The following is a 17,273-nucleotide window of genomic DNA, read 5'->3' as shown; positions in this document are numbered from 1 at the left end:
CTGAGCTGGGCCACAAATCATTGGTAGCTTCTACTCTCCTGAAGGGGAAGAGAGGAGTTTTGAACGTGGTAACTTCTCCGAGGGCGAAGCTGACTCTTTGTAAGTCGTTGATCCTTGAGGAAGGCCTCCTTACCCCCCCAGACTTTCTCTACCTCCCCTTCGGACGAAGATTTCCCGTTCTCAGGGGAGTCACGTGAGGTGAGCCGTTCCCCCATCGCACCTATGAGGGAAACCCCACCTCGCGCTGGAAAGTCTTCTCGGGTAGGGATGGAGAAGAGCCTCCCACCATCTTTGTTGGGGTCCTGCATCCCTCCCAGGAGGGAGTCGAAGGACTCCAAGACTGTGCCGAAGTCATCTTCAAGGCTTAGACTGGAGCCAGCCAAGCACTCGGAAAACGTCCACGAGTCCCCCCAAGAAGAGCCTTTGGGGACAGGAGACTTCGCTGCCAGCCCTTCAGGAGGAGAGCTGCAGGAATCAGAGCATGCGTTCTGGCAAGTTCTGACCCTTATGAGGAATCTCCATGGGTTTGCGGATCCAGAGATTCCCCCTCGTGAGGGCAAGGACACGGTCTTGGACCGAGTCTTTGGGACTCAAAAACCCTCAAAGGCCAGTGCGGCTTTGCCCTGGTCTCAAGGGGTCAAGAGTGCCAGAAACGAGGTCGGAGCCCAGCTCTCCGAGCTTGCCTCTTCCAGCCGAGCCAGCACTGGCAACAAACTCCTCCCACCTCCTCGTGTCCAACAGAGGAGGTACTTTGACATCGTTGAGGAGACTTGTTTAGCTCTTCCCCTACACCACTCTTTGGAAGAACTTACCAGCTGAGTCCCTTTAGAGAGAGACTCCAACCGGCAGGTCTCGTTCTCGGCGACGGAGATCCTTAGCCAGGAGAAGGTAGCGGATTTCGTGGCTGGATATCTGGCTAGGGTCCCTAGGCATCCTGTTATGTTCAGAGGATTTGTCCAAAGAAAGTACCAGGAAGGCTATGGCGACCTTTTTACTATCGGGCACTCGCACAATCGAGTTTCTAGCCCACCAAGTCTCAAACTTGTGGGCTAATACCATCTTGAAATGTCGAGATGCGGTGTCTGAGAGGTTCCATCAAAAGGTCCCCAATACCGAGATCAGCAAGCTCAGACATTCTTCCGTTATGGGGAAGAACTTGTTTGAGCCTAAGGACGTGGAGCATGCCGCTGAGAGGTGGAGGAAGCCCAACCAGGACTCTCTCCTACATAGGGCTCTAACATCGAAGCCCTATAAACCTCCGGCACCCCAGCAACCACGTCCTACCAAGACCACGAAACCGGCAGCTGGAGCGAAGACGACGGTGTCTAAGCCCTTTCCTGTCAAGGACAAAAAAGGCAAAAAGTCCTCCAGGGGAGGAAAGAATCCTAGAGGGAGCGGCCGAGGCCGCAAACGCTAGGATTGGCAGTCCCCCTGCGTGTCCACCAGTGGGGGGATGCCTACAAAGTTGCGCGAACAGGTGGCAGCAACTCGGGGCCGATTCCTGGACGATATCCGTAATCAGTCAAGGATATCGCGTCCCGTTCACAACATCTCTACCTCCCCTGACAGCTGATCCAGTGTTGTTGAGCTCCCTTGCCATGGGATCGGCAAGGGGGCAAGCCCTTTGGGCAGGAGTCCAGACCATGTTGAAGAAGGGCGCTCTCCAAGAGGTCGTCGACGGGTCCCCAGGCTTCTTCAGTCGACTCTTTCTTGTAAAGAAGGCGTCTGGAGGCTGGAGACCAGTTATTCACCTCTCTGATCTGAACAAGTTTGTCAAGCAAACTCCGTTCAGCATGGAGACCGCAGACACGGTCATACTTGCAGTGAGACCGCAAGACTTCATGTGTACACTGGACCTGAAGGACGCGTACTTCCAGATCCCAGTCCATCCATCTTCAAGGAAGTACTTAAGATTCAGCCTAGATAACAAGGTTTACCAGTTCAAAGTGCTGTGTTTTGGTCTCTCCACAGCACCACAGGTTTTCACCAGTGTTCACCCTAATATCGTCGTGGGCACACAGGATCGGCATCCGTCTCCTCCGTTATCTGGACGACTGGCTGATCCTAGCAGACTCGGAGTCAGCCCTTCTTCGACACCGAGACAAACTAATGGGACTTTGCCAAGATCTGGGGATCATATATGTTAGATTTCTATGTAAATGAATCTGTTAATCTCAGCTAGCATTTCTGTCCAAACTATAACCAGCAAAGCACAAAGCCTGGCTTCCTCCAGCTTGGCCCGTAGGTCCCCCACACCTGCTCAATGGTATTTAACTCTGGGTTGCCAAGTGGCAGATGCCCAACCTCAGAAACCCACTCATGGATGTAATTACTGTGTCCACTTTGTACAGTGGCTCTGGCTGATTTTACTGGCAGACAAGTTATACTGTAGTTCAGAGGATTTGGCAGCAGGTGAAAAAAATAACGTTTGGAGGTCTAAACCCCCTTACGAGTTCTTATTTGGTTGCAGTTGGACATCTGCTCTCTTCTTTCAGTGTGCTTTAGTATGATGCATTATTCAAGATAGGACAAGTGCCAATGGCTTGGGCAGTGAGGGTAGGTGCGGGGTTGTGACCCACTAATGAAACAGAGTGCTGTGATAGTTGCCTTGGTTGGTCTTGGCCATGTAACACATTGGAGAAATAATGGAAGGAGGCACCCTGCAAGAGTCAGACCACTCAGTAAAGTGAAGCCAGTTGACCTCCGGTTGGCTACGCCCCGGAATGGCAAAAGAGACTCCAAACCTTAAGGCTTAATAGGAACACTTCTATTATATTTCCAATGTTTATTTTCATAATGAGTCTTAGTAGCATACATGGAGGCTAAGGTAGTTTTCATTTTATCATTGTTATAAAGAACATAGTTAATGATTTCATTACATAATACAGTAACCTACTTTATTACTATGTAATACAATGCAAACTTTTTCATTATCTTGTTTACATTTAATCTATTACTCGCCCAAATTTATAGCTAATCCCTTTACATGTGCTAATTCTTTGGTCCTTATTATATGGTTTTGCATACTATTATTTATCAGTAGGAATTATTGACCCCTAAAATGAATGAGTTTATTATATAACTGGCTCCTCTTTACTGCAACCTGTGTTAAAAGTTTTACAGCAATATGCCTATCAGCAAAATTATACAGTATATCACAAATACTTCAAGCTATTATGTACTTTGGTCAATAACTGGTAGTGATTGCCCAATGGCTATGTATCATACATGTGATTATTAAATTCTAAAAATATTGTTTTACCTCTGTAAACTGCCAATATGGAACTTAACTAATTTATAGAAGTTTGCTCTCCTCAGTGCTTTGTCGCAGGACATCTTCATGTATTTTACACAAGTATTGTATATTGATTACATGATTTGATGGATAAAGCCATTTTCCTTTTGTTTTTTATTTGATGATGGTGTGATGATAATTACAGTTAAAATCAATGGGTCAATGCAGACCTCACACTGTAAAGATATTTTTTAACTTAACAACAACAAAGCCTGCAATATAAGCTATTAATATCATTTGAACATTATTTCAATTGCTAAGGGTTAGAAATATAATCATTATTATCTTCCTTGTCCTTTGAATGTACTTTGTAAATACCTTTTAAAATTGTCTTAAGACAGAAGCATTTATGAATTATTGCAACAGGATTTTTTTATGCTGCTTGAGGCAATTAATATGGGTATTGACTTTAGTGGCAAACAGTTGCCACGAATGGTATCCAGCAAGTCAATAAGAGCAACCGACCTTTTGTGAGCCGTTGCAAACTGTCTTGCTGTTGGTTTATCATTATTGCCTCTCATGCTTCTTACTTGACCAATGAATATTTCAATGTGATCTTTACTGAATTTTTAGGTCATCAAAAATTGCATTGGCTTACCATCAGATGCAATACAATTTTTGTACAGAATCTGATGACTTCGTAAGCAATGTAGAAAACCAATTAATTGAGATATTGTATTTGAATTTAAAATGCCTTTCCTATTTACTGTAGAACTCTCAATGACGAAGTATATTTCCACTTTTATTAGAAAATATTTTATATCTGCATTATTTTTCGGAATAGGACATTTAAATCTCTTGGATTTTAGATTTCCAGAATTCAGCATGTCAAGGTGTTGAATACCATTATGAAATCAATAGTAGCTTTACTTCCTCCATTCACTTAGGAGCTGTTCTGCTAACAAAATATCATTATTTTCTTTTATCTTTGACAAGAGTTCCTCTTCATCTCCAAAGTAATTTCTTAAAGTTTCATCATATGACGTGGATCGGTATATCATATGAAGCCTTGAGCTGTCTTGCCCATCCCAGAACCTCAGGCCCCAGAGGTGGAATGTTACTAGTGTTCATAAGTCAATTAAATGCATGCCCCATACAAACTTTTGAGAAGGGCTTTGGATAGATATCTGGCACTTGACTTGTGTATTTGCTAGCCTTTACTTTGGTGAAGTGAGTTAGCAAGCTTCATAGCATCTCATATGTCACTAATCATTACACAGAATGGAAGGTCTGAGGTCAAGACCCACAACCCAGCTGCAGCTGTCCACGATACCAAGATAGTCCTTTTCCATGTCTTCTCTTCTGGAAGCTTCCAAAAGGGATCAGAATGACTGGCATTTCTGTACTGTGTGGGCTTCACTGTGCCATCTTAAGAGGACTGTGTGCTTCAAACTGGATCACCAAAGACATTTTGTAGCACTAGAATGAAGAAGATATTCTAGCTTGTAAAACCATAAGAAGAGTTCATCCCTTAACCAGTGGGGGAGGGGGGGGGGGGTTGAAGTCCGGTTCGAGTAAGGGCACGCAGTCAGGTTTTGGTATTAAAGGTATGAGTCTTATAATGCTAGTCAACCTTTCTTCCTCTACCTGGGAGAGTATACACTCAGGTCTTTAGGTACCTATACCCTTGGCCCTGTGGTAACTGCTCAACAGGACAAAAAGCATCATGTTTAAGATGATAGTTTAGACATAATACATACTGAAAGGTAGAATGACTGGCCTTTTACTCTTTCTTCCCTCTCTAAGTGCTGCCCAAGTCTAGGCTGCTATGGGTTGGATTGGATGTCTGATAATGGTGAGCTTCATAACTGTGCAACCTACCTTACAGACAGGATCTGTGAAGAAGCATCTCCCTCATCCTTCTAGATAGGGGGAAGATGGATAGAATGTATTTGCTCCTATTTCTCATAATTGCTGCATATAAATTGTACAGGATATAGGTTCTCCTGTGACAGTACTCTTACCATTTAATCTTGGTATGGGCTTGACTTAATGCCTGTAGCATCCCTATGCACAGAGAGTTTGGGGGTTGACGAAGTCATCATCTTTGCTCCTATACAGGACCAGTTGCTCTTTCAATTCCCATGAAAGCTGAGCTAGCCAGAAATATGGTTCTTAGTTACTTCTCATCCTCTTAAAAGATAAGTGAGTCTCCCATTAAAGGTAATTGGTTTGTATTAGTGTAGGAACATTTAACAAATTAACAAACTTAATCATTTAAGTTATCCTTCCCAGGCCTGAAGGTCAAATGTACTAGTCTTGCTGACAGGTGGGGAGAGTCGCTTTCCCTGCATCACCTGCTGGTAGTTATAACTACCTTGTTAAGTTATAATGGCTGTTTCAGCTTTGTTGAAGTCAAGCTCCTATTAAAAGACTCTGGGTTGTATATTTAGAAAGAATACAAATTAATTTATAATTTATGTATTTTATCTAGTTGTTCATTACTTTTTCATCCATCAGTCATTCCCAAGATGGTTATTCAAGTAATTTGACCCACTGAAAAAATTAGTGATTAACATGTGTGACCTAAAAAGTGAGATTCTTCTAATTACTTTCCCTTCATTATTGTCATCCTTTGTTATAAGATTATTCTTCTGGAGTTATGGAGATTAATTTACTTTAATTTATTTTGTTTCTGTATCTTCTAATTATAATTTAGTTTAATCTGTTAATGGAAATGATTTCAAATAATTTTACCAAGTTAGGTATAATAATCTTAAGAATTATAAACTTGAATAAAAGTAATTCTAATATCTATGTATTGCACTCAAAACTACCTTCAGAAATTATCTGAAGCCCAGAGACAGTCTTATCAGCAATTGAGTAAAGAAGGAAAAGACAGTGTTGAGAAAATGGATTGCAATGGTGTTCCAATAAGGGTTTTGCAGAGCAAGGAGGAGGAAAAAAGAGAACAGGAAGAAAATATGACAAAGGAAATAAGGGATACTCTAGAGTTTCTTAGAGATGGACGAGGTAAGCCATTATGCACAGAATTTTTTTATTTTTAGGTTAACTTGCTGTGTGGTTTCAAAGAACTTTCCGTGGAAGGTTAGAACAGGGTATACAGCACAAGAAAAATCTCAAAGAAATACTGTCTTCCCAGCTTAACGGGTTGTGTATCAATGTGCATAGCACGGACACTCCGAGTATAAGGGAGACCCACTGATTCAGGCTCCATTGAATCTATCACATCACCTCTATTGCTTAAATACCTTGAACAACCAACGACACATTACTGAGAACCAATACTGGTATTGGAGACGGTTACCTGGACACTTATAGGTGTTAGACTAATATCTTATATTTGTCGTTGGGCAAACAAATGTACGCACTTTTCTCCATGTTATCAACACCAGAAGATTTGGTCATCTTTCTCAACTATTAAGTTCCATATAGTGGATTGACTTCCAATTTAGCTATTCTTAGCAATAGTTAATGTAATAAACATACCGAATTACCTGTATTCTTCTTTGTGTTTGGTATATTTTTAAGTTTTTCTACTCTTGGTATGATGCCCTTTAGTTTGGCATTTGTTCTTCCTGACAGCATGGGAATGATTTACCTTTAAAAGTTAATTTTCTTACTTCTCCCGAGTGTGTACACGGTTGTTCATATTGTTTACCAAGTCGAATTAGTAGTTCTCACTTTTAGAATAGCGTAGCTGGATATTGTTTAAATTTTTCGATACAACCCCAGTACAATTCAAACTTTTCATGTTGGTTTAATAAGTGTTTAGGTTTAGTATATAATCACCCCAATTCTAACATTATATCTTTTTATATATTTTTTTTCAGCCAATAGTAGAACACCAACACCTCTTATGTGCATTTTTAATAAGAGAATGCCTCAATCTAGTCACTGGGCTTCAGTGCGGCATATCGTTTCTGTGTTGAAGCCTAGTGACGGGTAAGGCGACTCTCAAACTGTGGAATATTTTTTCTATACCTTGGTTTGACACTAAATTTCTCTCATCCTATTTCTATTACTTATTTTTGGGCTCAGGCCCAAAAATACTCGTACTGTAATTGGGCGCCAGCACGTCGCCGCGTGGCGCCATCTAGTCATTCTTTCTCGTGTAGCGTTCCTACCCGGTGTTTATCCCGTGTACCTCTCGCTGTTTTGGATTGTTATTTCGCAATGATTTCTTCACCAGCCTCATTTGCCTCTGGAAAGTTGAGTACTATTTTTAATTTGTATAAATGTAAGCTCTTGCCAGTTTCTTCCTCGAAATACGTTCGTAATTAACCTAACGAACTGTTCTTTGCATGTACATTTAGTTAGCCAGAACGACTTTCCCGGCATATTTAGCTTTAATAACTTTAGCTATTTAGCATTTTAGCTAGGAATTCTTATATTATGCCCTTGTTTTCGTGGATTTGGCAATTTTGTTACCGAGCCCCACGAGTGCTAGGCATCCTAGCCTAGGCACCCACACACTTCATGCATGATATAACCTTCCTGGTAAAGTTTTATTAAAGCTCAGGCAATATTTTATACAATTAAGATATTACTGTATAAATTTTCCCCTTCCAAGATAGTATACGAGAGAGTTTCGGTGACCGATTCTCGCTGCGCCTAGGCTACTAGCCTAGGGGCTTTAGTATACTTTCATACATGTCCCCAATTGCCCTTGTATCGTCTTTTAAGTGGAGACTGACACCTCCTATGCCTTTTAGGTCGATACCAATCTCCTTGGGAGATTCAAGAGCAATTCCTCTTCCCTCTGACTAGCCTAGGCTAACCCTAGTCTGCTTTGCCTTGAATTTTATTCTGGCAAATCTAGACTGGGGTGTTTCTGTTCCTTCCTCTCAACCACTGAGCCGGTTTTGCGTTTAGGACGGGACATCAGAGTATTTGTCTGTGATCGGTAGCCGCCTGACTTGGCGAAATTACTTCCCAAGTCAGGTTAGGCTACCAATGCAGGAGGCTAGACCTCCCTAGGCCATACCCGGGAGGCGTTATATGATAATGCTTTCTCATCATGGCCTAGGAGACAGTCCTGTGCCGACAGATCCTAAGCCGAAGAATTGAATTCTTCTCTTGCTTAAGGTCTTCAACATTAGATTCTGTTCCTCCATTGAGACAGCGACCTGGGTGCCGCCCTCTCACTCAGACTAACCCAACCTAGGGAATTGTATTCCCTGGCCCCTAAGGTTGTCTTTACTATGGATCAGAATCTCTTAGGTTAGGTAGTGCCTACTAGGTACTACCTCACCTGCAGGACCCTTGCCCCTCCCCTGCTGTCCTTTAGTGTTGGCCTAGCCTTCACACATCCTGGCCATCATTCTACAATCGACCCTAAGTGTAGATTGCAGGATTGGCTCGGGTTCTCTGTCGGCCGTCGACTGTCTTTAGAGTGTTCTTCAGTCCTCCCTTGGACTGCCTTCCATGGCCCTACTATTGATATGGATGGGCTATGCTTGGATGGAAGCCCGAATATAATTCCCCCTTCCATATGAACCCTCATTCCGGATGGAGGTCTGCAAGGCTGAGCCTTTGCTTCCCCTCCCATCCATGCTTTCTCTCTTGTCTTACCATATACCCTGGGCCGGCTGCTGGCGGCCAACTCAGACGACAGTCCGCCGTCAGGTTGCTTTGCCGCCACTTGCCATGGTTTACCGTTGATCGGTGACCCAACGACAGCCGGCACATACCGACCAGCTGCCGGAAACTATGCTGACTGCCGGCAGCCGGTCGACCAACTGTCTGAAGACATATCTTTTCGCTGGCTGCTGGCGGGTTCGCCTTTATAGAGGGACCGCCGGCGGCCCGCCGCCCTTTACCTAAGAAGGCAGTATACCTTCAATAACCCAGGGTAATACCGGCGTATGCCGGAAGGCACTACAGTACTGGCTGCGGAGTGGTCGTAGTCACTGCGATATTGATTATTCCGCACGTCACATACCGCTGTGCGGTCTGAGCTGTAGCTCATACATTTTTCCAGCCTACAAGGTGCTTCATGGGCAGCCTATTGTGAGACCACCACACCAAGAGAGCGATTCTCTCTGCTCAGATAATGGTCAATGATCATTTTATTCAAATTCCCTATATTGAACCTAAGATGGTGTTAAAATCACACATTATATCCAAAGGATATTATCTTCCCCTATAATTCGATTAGAATTTAGTGTTCAATATTGTAGGAGGTCATAGCAATGGGCTGGACAGGAAACACATGTGGGTGTCTTTCCTCTTTCCCTCTTAGCTTACCTATCCTAAGCTAAACAATTTATATAACATTGTATGATGAAATTCTGAGATATTTCACCGAATACTCATTTGCTTCTCTTTCTTTACAAGAGGAGCATCCCGAGTGGGGAAACCATTTCTGCAAGGTCCGCAGTAAGAACTTCTGCGGCCATGATATGTGCAGGACCCACGCACACTGCGCAACTACAAAGGGATCTCTAAAGTATTGGGACCCCCAGGTATGTACCAGTTTGTGAAAAACTGGTCGATGAGGCTGTTGATGATCAAAAGTCCACTGAGTCAAGGGATGCAGCAAGAGAGACGCTGCGAAAATGGGTCGGGTTTCCAGAAGAACACCACTGGCCCATACCTTCCTAATGAAAGGATGAGGGCTTGTTTGTTCCCTAGGGCATCTTCGGATGCAGTTATCCCCCAAGCTTAGCCTGAGATTCCCCTCGTACAGATTCCGGTAGAATCTGATGTTTCTGATGCCTTGAAGGACATCCAACTAGAGGACAACATGTCGGTAGTTTCTGAGGAGACGGAACAGTGTCTTCTAGTAGAAGAGCAGGATTAGGACTGTTTTACCTCCTGAAGGCGACGAAGAGAAAGCCGAAATTATTTCGGTTTCATCGGCTACGGTGGCTGAGCCTGTCCCGTCGACTACTTCTTCTGGCCCCCAATTAGACATGATTAGTCATACGCTTCATTCTCTTTTGTCCATGTTCCAGGACATGAAGAAGCAATCGTCCGAGAAGGAGGCTTCACTGCGGACGGAGATGCACCAACTAGTGTCTTCACGTTTAGCCCCCAAGAAGCTAAATGGCTAGGAACTTCCTGCCTTTTCTGACATTAATCCTTGGAGGTATGCTGAGCACATGCCTATATATTTACTCAAAAGAATCCAAAATAGTAAACATATAGAATCTTCAATAAATATGGAAACCTAAACTTACACCAATTTGGTTTACATATTACCAGGTTCTTTAACAGATTTTCAAGGATTCTTTTCTATTCCTTTCATTCAATAAATCGAGAAATTGCATTGTGTTTAAATCATTATTTGACCAGGAATAAATTATTCATATTTATTACTAACCTTAACTATTCATTGTAAAATTTCCTATCTGGCAACCCGAAGTATCGTCTTATTTTACAAATGTCTGCTAGTAACGATATCTAACGTGCATGCATGCCCTTCAATATCACTAACATCACAAAACACTTATAAAATTTGACTTGGCTTAATCCATGATGGTAAGAACTCCTCTCGTGGTGTGTTAATTCCTTCCCTCCCCCTGAGATACTGCAGGGTAACCAAGACCCTATCACTCACAGTCGTGAGCCGGTACTAACTCGATTCTGAGTCAAATCGCTCAAAGACGACTGAGGATCCACGCATGCGCGACCCGCATTCGCCAAAACAAACTTTAACAACTCGTTAACGATTGCTTAGAGTCAAACAACTATTGAATGTACTTTACTCTTCAAAAAACTTCGACATAAAGAAATATCATATTATTACAAACAATTCAATACAACAATTATAATTTTCTACGCATCTCACACTGCATAATGTTCATAATATTTCCCTTACAAAATAAAAGATAAATGACTGCTTACTGGTCTTTATAAATACACTATCGTGATTCCATCTTAAGTCATGATAGCCTATGTCAGGGGGGAAGATCTTCCTCTCCAAGAAACTGGGCACTGTCCCAGTTGACAAGGTTGAGTTTTGGCCCAGCAAAGGGGCTTACCCGGATTGTTACGTCCGCTTGAGGACGGAACCTCCCTCTAAAGAGGAAACAGAGCCGAAAGAGGTCATCGTACTAGACCTCCCCAAGACCCAGGCCTTGTTTACAAAAACCTTGAAGGAGAGGGCCTTCACTAGTTCCAAGGTGCCGGCTCTTAATAAGAAGTACCCATCCTTCATTGCTGCTTCTTCCCGTGCCTTCCCCTTTATGGAGAAAGGGTTTAAGGCAGTTGAAGCAGGGAAACCTTGCCCTACAGTGGAGGAGTGTAGATCCTTTTCCCTTGCTTTTCCATCAGATGATAAAGACTGGAAGGATGTTCATAACACCTTCACAGTTGGGAAGCTGGAGGTAGATATTGCTGGACGACAGTTCGGCGAAGACCTCCCGAAGCTGTCAGTGTCTCTCCTGCGCAGGGGACAAGAGACTAAAGAACGTATTGCTGCTTCCATGTCTCTGCAGACTGGCTTAGAGACTATGGCAAGCATCCCGGACACCCCAGATATGTACATGGTCTTCGCCAAATTTCATTTGGCGACAGTCACCAAGGACTTGTACAACTTTATCAAAGCCCGAAGGACTTGTAGAGAGTTTGTGTTCACCTCGGCTGGGGTGAGATACGAACCAAGGAAGCTCATAGCCTCCAATATTTGGGGAAAAGACCTCTTCCCAAGCTAAGTGGTCAAAGAGGTCGTGGACAAAGCCGCTACAAAGAACAGGAATCTCCTCTCCAAGTGGGGCTTGTCCTCAAAAAGAAAATCTTCCGCTGACGAGGGTCCCCAGCCGAAGAATAAATCAAAACAACCAAGAGTGCCCTCTCGGCCTAGAAAACAGCAACAGCTTCCCGTTGCCACGGTGCCCCAGACTGTGGCATAACCAACCACCACCTTCCAACTGGTGCCCCAAACACTGGCGACCCAATCACCGGTGTTCACCCCTGTCTTTGAAAGCCAATCAATGACTTTTAGACCAAAGTCTCGAGGTTCCTTTCGAGGATCCTCTAGACGCCCCTTCAGAGGTAGGGGTAACAAAGGTGGACATGGCCAAGGAGGCAAGTCCTCCAACCAGCACTCCAAGTGAGATGCTACCGGTAGGAGGGAGACTTCTCTTCCGGGATCATTGGACCTTCAATCCCTGGGCCCACAGCCTAATCAAGAACGGACTAGGGTGGAGTTGGAGCTCAATCCCACCAAACTTAACTCAATTCTTCCAGCACTCAACCCCCATTCTGGAAGAATATGTTCAGGAACTCCTGAACAAAGAGTTATACGGAAGGCAAAGTCCATCAGATTCCAAGGAAGGCTATTTTGTGTTCCAAAGAAGGATTCGGAAAAACTCAGAGTCATTCTGGATTTATCACCACTCAACAAGTTCATAGTGAACCACAAATTCAGAATGCTGATGCTTCAACACATAAGGACCCTTTTGCCCAAACGGGCATACACAGTCTCCATAGACATGATGGATGCGTACTGGCATGTTCCAATCAACCGTCAAGTTTCCCCCTACCTAGGGTTAAAACTGCAGAAAAGAAAGTACGTTTTCAGAGCCATGCCCTTCGGTCTAAACATAGCCCCAAGGGTATTTACCAAGCTTGCGAATGCAGTCATTCATCAACTTCGCCTAAAGGGGATCCAGGTAGTAGCCTACCTGGACGACTGGCTGGTGTGGGCAGCATCCGAGGAAGAGTGCAGGCAAGCCTCCAAGCAAGTGATCCAGTTCCTGGAACACTTAGGATTCAAGATCAACTTGGAAAAATCTCGTCTATCTCCAGCTCAAAAGTTCCAGTGGCTGGGCATCCACTGGGATTTACAGTCACACTGCCTTTCCATTCCATCAAAGAAGAGGAAAGAGATAGCAGGATCTGTCAAGAGACTTCTTCAATCCGACAGGGTATCAAGAAGGCAACAGGAGAGTGTTGGGGTCCCTCCAGTTTGCCTCAGTAACAGATCCAATATTGAAAGCACAATTAAAATATGCATCAGGAGTTTGGAGAAACTACGCATCAAACGCTCGAAGAGATCTACAAAGACCGATTCCAAATCGTCTGCGATCACTACTCAAACCATGGTCGGAAGCCAAGAACCTGAAGAGCAAGGCACCTCTGAAACCACCTCCACCGGTAGTCCCCGTTTACACGGACGCCTCAAAAGAGGGGTGGGGAGGTCACTCATCATCAGAAAGTCCAGGGAACCTGGTCTCCCCTCTTCAAGACCTTCCACATCAATTTTCCGGAAGCCATGGTGGTTCATCTCTCTCTGAAGAAACTGGAACTTCGCTGCTCAATCCACATCTGTCTGGTTCTAGACAGCGAAGTTGTAATGAGATGCCTAAATCGACAAGGCTCGAGATCGCCTCACAAATCAAGTGATACTGGCCATCCTCCGTCTAGCGAGGAAGAAGAGATGGCACTTGGCAGCAGTCCACCTTCAAGGGTTCCGCAATGTGACAGCGGACGCTCTATCCAGGGTCAACCAGATAGTCAGAATGGTCCCTAGACGCAAAATCATTCTCCTTCATATCACCCAAAGTCCCAGGACTGCAGATAGATCTCTTCACAACGAGCGACAACAAGAAGCTACCCCGGTATATAGCCCCGTACGAGGATCCTCTAGTGGAAGCGACAGACGCAATGTCCATAGATTTGAACAGGTGGTCCTAGATCTACCTGTTCCCTCCAACCAACCTTCTGCTGAAAGTCCTCGACAAACTTGGATCCTTTCGAGGGATAGCAGCAATAGTGGCCCACAAGTGGCCCAACAGTGTTTGGTTCCCTTTGATAATGGAACTACGCCTGAAGCTGATCCCGTTGCCGAACCCAGTTCTGACTCAGCAAGTGCAGAAATTGACTGTCTCAGCTTCATCAGTGAAAACCCAGAACCTTCATCTCATGATTTTCTCGCCCTAGCGGTCAAGAAACTGTTCAGGATTTCTAGGGACAGTATTAACTTCTTAGAAGAATACAAGTCAAAGTCACAAGAAGACAATATGAGTCTTTATGGAAGAAATGGGTGGCCTTTGTCAAGGCAAAGAAACCTAAGGAGATTTCTACTGATTTCTGCTTGTCCTTCTTCATCCATCTTCATGAACAAGGTTTAGCAGCCAACATGATTACTACATGTAAATCTACCCTTGCCAGACCAATACTATATGCCTTCCAGGTAGACTTTTCTAATGAAATCTTCAACAAGATTCCAAAAGCCTGCGCTGAACTTCGGCCCGCAGCTCCTCCAAAGCCCATTTCATGGTCTTTGGATAAGGTTTTTCACTTAGCATCAACTCTGAACAATAGCCTCAGGAGCCAGAGTTAGCGAAATAGTGGCCCTCTCGAGGGATGATGGCCACAATCAGTTCACAGACGCCAGAGAACTGAACCTCTTTCCGGACCCGACGTTTCTCGCCAAGAACGAGTTGCCCACTAAGAGATGGGGTCCCTGGAGAATCTGCCCTCTGAAGGAAGAAGCATCCCTCTGCCCAGTGGAATGCCTAAAGGTCTATCTTCGTAGAACTTCAGACTTTAAGGGAGGTCAGCTTTTCAGGGGAGAGACGTCTGGTTCAACATTATCCTTGAAACAGTTTAGGGCGAAAATCACCCATTCTATACGCAGAGCGGATCCAGACAGCACACCCGCACGTCATGATCCGAGAAAAGTTGCCTCGTCTCTGAATTTCCTTCAGACGATGTCGCTTGAAAGCCTTCGTGCTTATACTAGATGGGAGTCATCCAGAGTTTTCTTCAAACACTATGCGAAGCAATTACAGGAAATAAAATTTCATGTGGTGGCGGCAGGCAGTGTTATAAAACCTGCCGCTTGATTACTGCGAAGAACAGTGCACTAATTGGGACTTTTAGTGAAGGGTGTACATGATAGACTTGTAAGACATATCATGTTGAGTATTGTGTTTAGTGATAAAACTATAGACTGTTCTCTCTACACAGGTGACATTAAGCATAATAGACTGACACAAGTGCCAGACATACTTATATGCACAGTGTTCCTAGTAACAACAGAATACATAGTGAAATTTTATATTTCCCTTAGAGTGGCTAATGTTTTCCTTTTCAGGTGAAACTTATTTTAATTCTGTGTTTACTATTTATGCTTTTATGCAGAATTGTTCTGTATAGGATGTAATTGAATACAACCATGATTTCTATTTTTGTAATAAACAATAGAAGGAATCTTTGCGTCTCTTTTGCCTCAAACATTCTAGACTAAGAATGAAGTCAGAGCATCCTTGATTCTTTTAATATTTAAGAAAATATTGGGGAACTAAGGTTAAGACTGTTCCAAGCAAACAGGTAAGAACTGATAGTACTAAACTGTTTATTTTACTGAACTAAGGTTTCCTATACGTATATAAACCTGTCTGTGTCTTTTCAGCCAGACTTGGGAGGTATCAGTAACCTATACAGAGATATACCATATAAGTACAAACTACCCTTTATGTATATGATGACACTAATATACAAACTGTTCGCTAGATTGTTCTTTGAACTCACAATCCTCGGGTTTTTTCCTAGAGTCTACCCAGACTCTTCCCTGTAGGGGGCAGGAAGAGCTGACATAGTTTAGGATCAGTTAATTGATGTATAACGGTAACATCAAGTGTCTCTAGGTCTAGAAGACCAAAGAGAAAATATTTATCTCGAGATAACGGCACTATTGAAAATCCACAGATACATTAATGCTCTGGTAAATTTCCATCAGGGCGACATGGCCTGAGCCCAAAAAACGGATTTTGAAGCGAAGCGAAAAATCTATTTTTGGGTGAGGTAGCCATGTCGTCCTGATGGACCCACCCTCTTTTTGACAAAAGGATAATGAATCCCTCCTTATGGTACTGTATCTGGAACACCTACAAAGCTACAAAAAATGGCTTGGTGGCGCCTCGCGGTGGCGATTCGGCGCACTATTTACAGTACAGTAGGAGTGTCAAGAGTGTTGTCTCTTAAACGACTCTCCTATATTCTTGCCACTTTTTCCCCCTCGAAGCGGAAACGCTATTAGGGGTGTAGATAGCTATGAGACGTGTCAAGAATACGTCCTCTGATTACGCGATATCCAATTTTAAGGGATACTTGCGCCAGGAGTTAGAATTCTGGATACCTTTAGTAAAATTCTCTGGGATATATCACTGTAGTTAAATATAACCTAGGAAGCTACTAAGAAGGAACTTCCATCAGGACGACATGGCTACCTCACCCAAAAATAGATTTTTCGCTTCGCTGAAAATCCGTTTATTGCTTCATCATCCTTCTTATTTATCAACTGTTTCCAGCCTTGCTGTCAAAATTCTATTAACCCCTATTCACAGTGTAGAGTTTTTGAAGGGGACACCATATTTATGATTGAAGTTTTTTTTTTTTTTTTTTTTTTTTTAAAGAATGGTAGAAGCTGTAGTGGTTTTGCCAACTACCCAATAATTTTTGCACCATAGGAGTGTATGTATTCCCATACTGGCAAGCGGAACTATTCTTGGGCTGAAATTTGGCCTTCGGATTCCTGGGGTGGGCCGGTTTCGTAGAGGTAGGACTCTTGGCATTCTGTTCTGTTTGCTTGCCACTACTATATGATTAAAGTGAGGATTATTGTATTCTTGAAATGTTCTCTCCCATCAAGTGGGGTAGGGTTACTGTTACGGTACTCGGTGATGTTAACATCCGGCTGCCATCTTGATTGACGTCACCGTTGCGCGCCATTTCCCCATTCCTTCATACGTAGCATTTCTGACTAGGTGTTTTTCCCAGTGTTCGCTAAGTATTTTCGCAGTGTCGCTATCTTCAGCCTCGCCTTCTTCTGGAAAGTTGCGTACCATATTCTTGTATTGTATAAATAAGCTCCAGCCGTAAAGTAACGCTTTTTTTATTTTAAAATTTTGTGTTTTGTGGCGGAGCTGTGCCCCGACAAGAGGCGTCATGATGCGACACTTTTGTTTGACTCGCATGCTTTATTTAGTTAGCCAGAACAACCTTCCCGGTCTTGTAACTAATAATCAACATTAGTTATTTAGTCTTCATTGCTAGGAATTAG

The 17,273-nt window shown here is 43.5% G+C and overlaps 1 protein-coding gene across 1 annotated transcript in view; it reads left to right on the top strand.

Annotated features, from left to right (window-relative positions):
* Positions 1-17,273, top strand: part of LOC137650123 (protein maelstrom homolog) — a 418,726-nt gene that overhangs the window by 25,725 nt on the left and 375,728 nt on the right. Inside the window, exon 2 of the mRNA XM_068383256.1 lies at positions 6,079-6,268. Coding sequence (XP_068239357.1) covers positions 6,079-6,268 — 190 coding nt within the window. The remainder of the gene's footprint in view (positions 1-6,078; positions 6,269-17,273) is intronic.

The sequence above is a fragment of the Palaemon carinicauda genome, chromosome 11 (genome assembly GCF_036898095.1).
Source record: "Palaemon carinicauda isolate YSFRI2023 chromosome 11, ASM3689809v2, whole genome shotgun sequence".
NCBI classification, from domain to species: Eukaryota; Metazoa; Arthropoda; class Malacostraca; order Decapoda; family Palaemonidae; genus Palaemon; species Palaemon carinicauda.
Note: the sequence above shows the minus strand (reverse complement) of the source record. Positions and strands in the feature narration are given on the sequence as shown.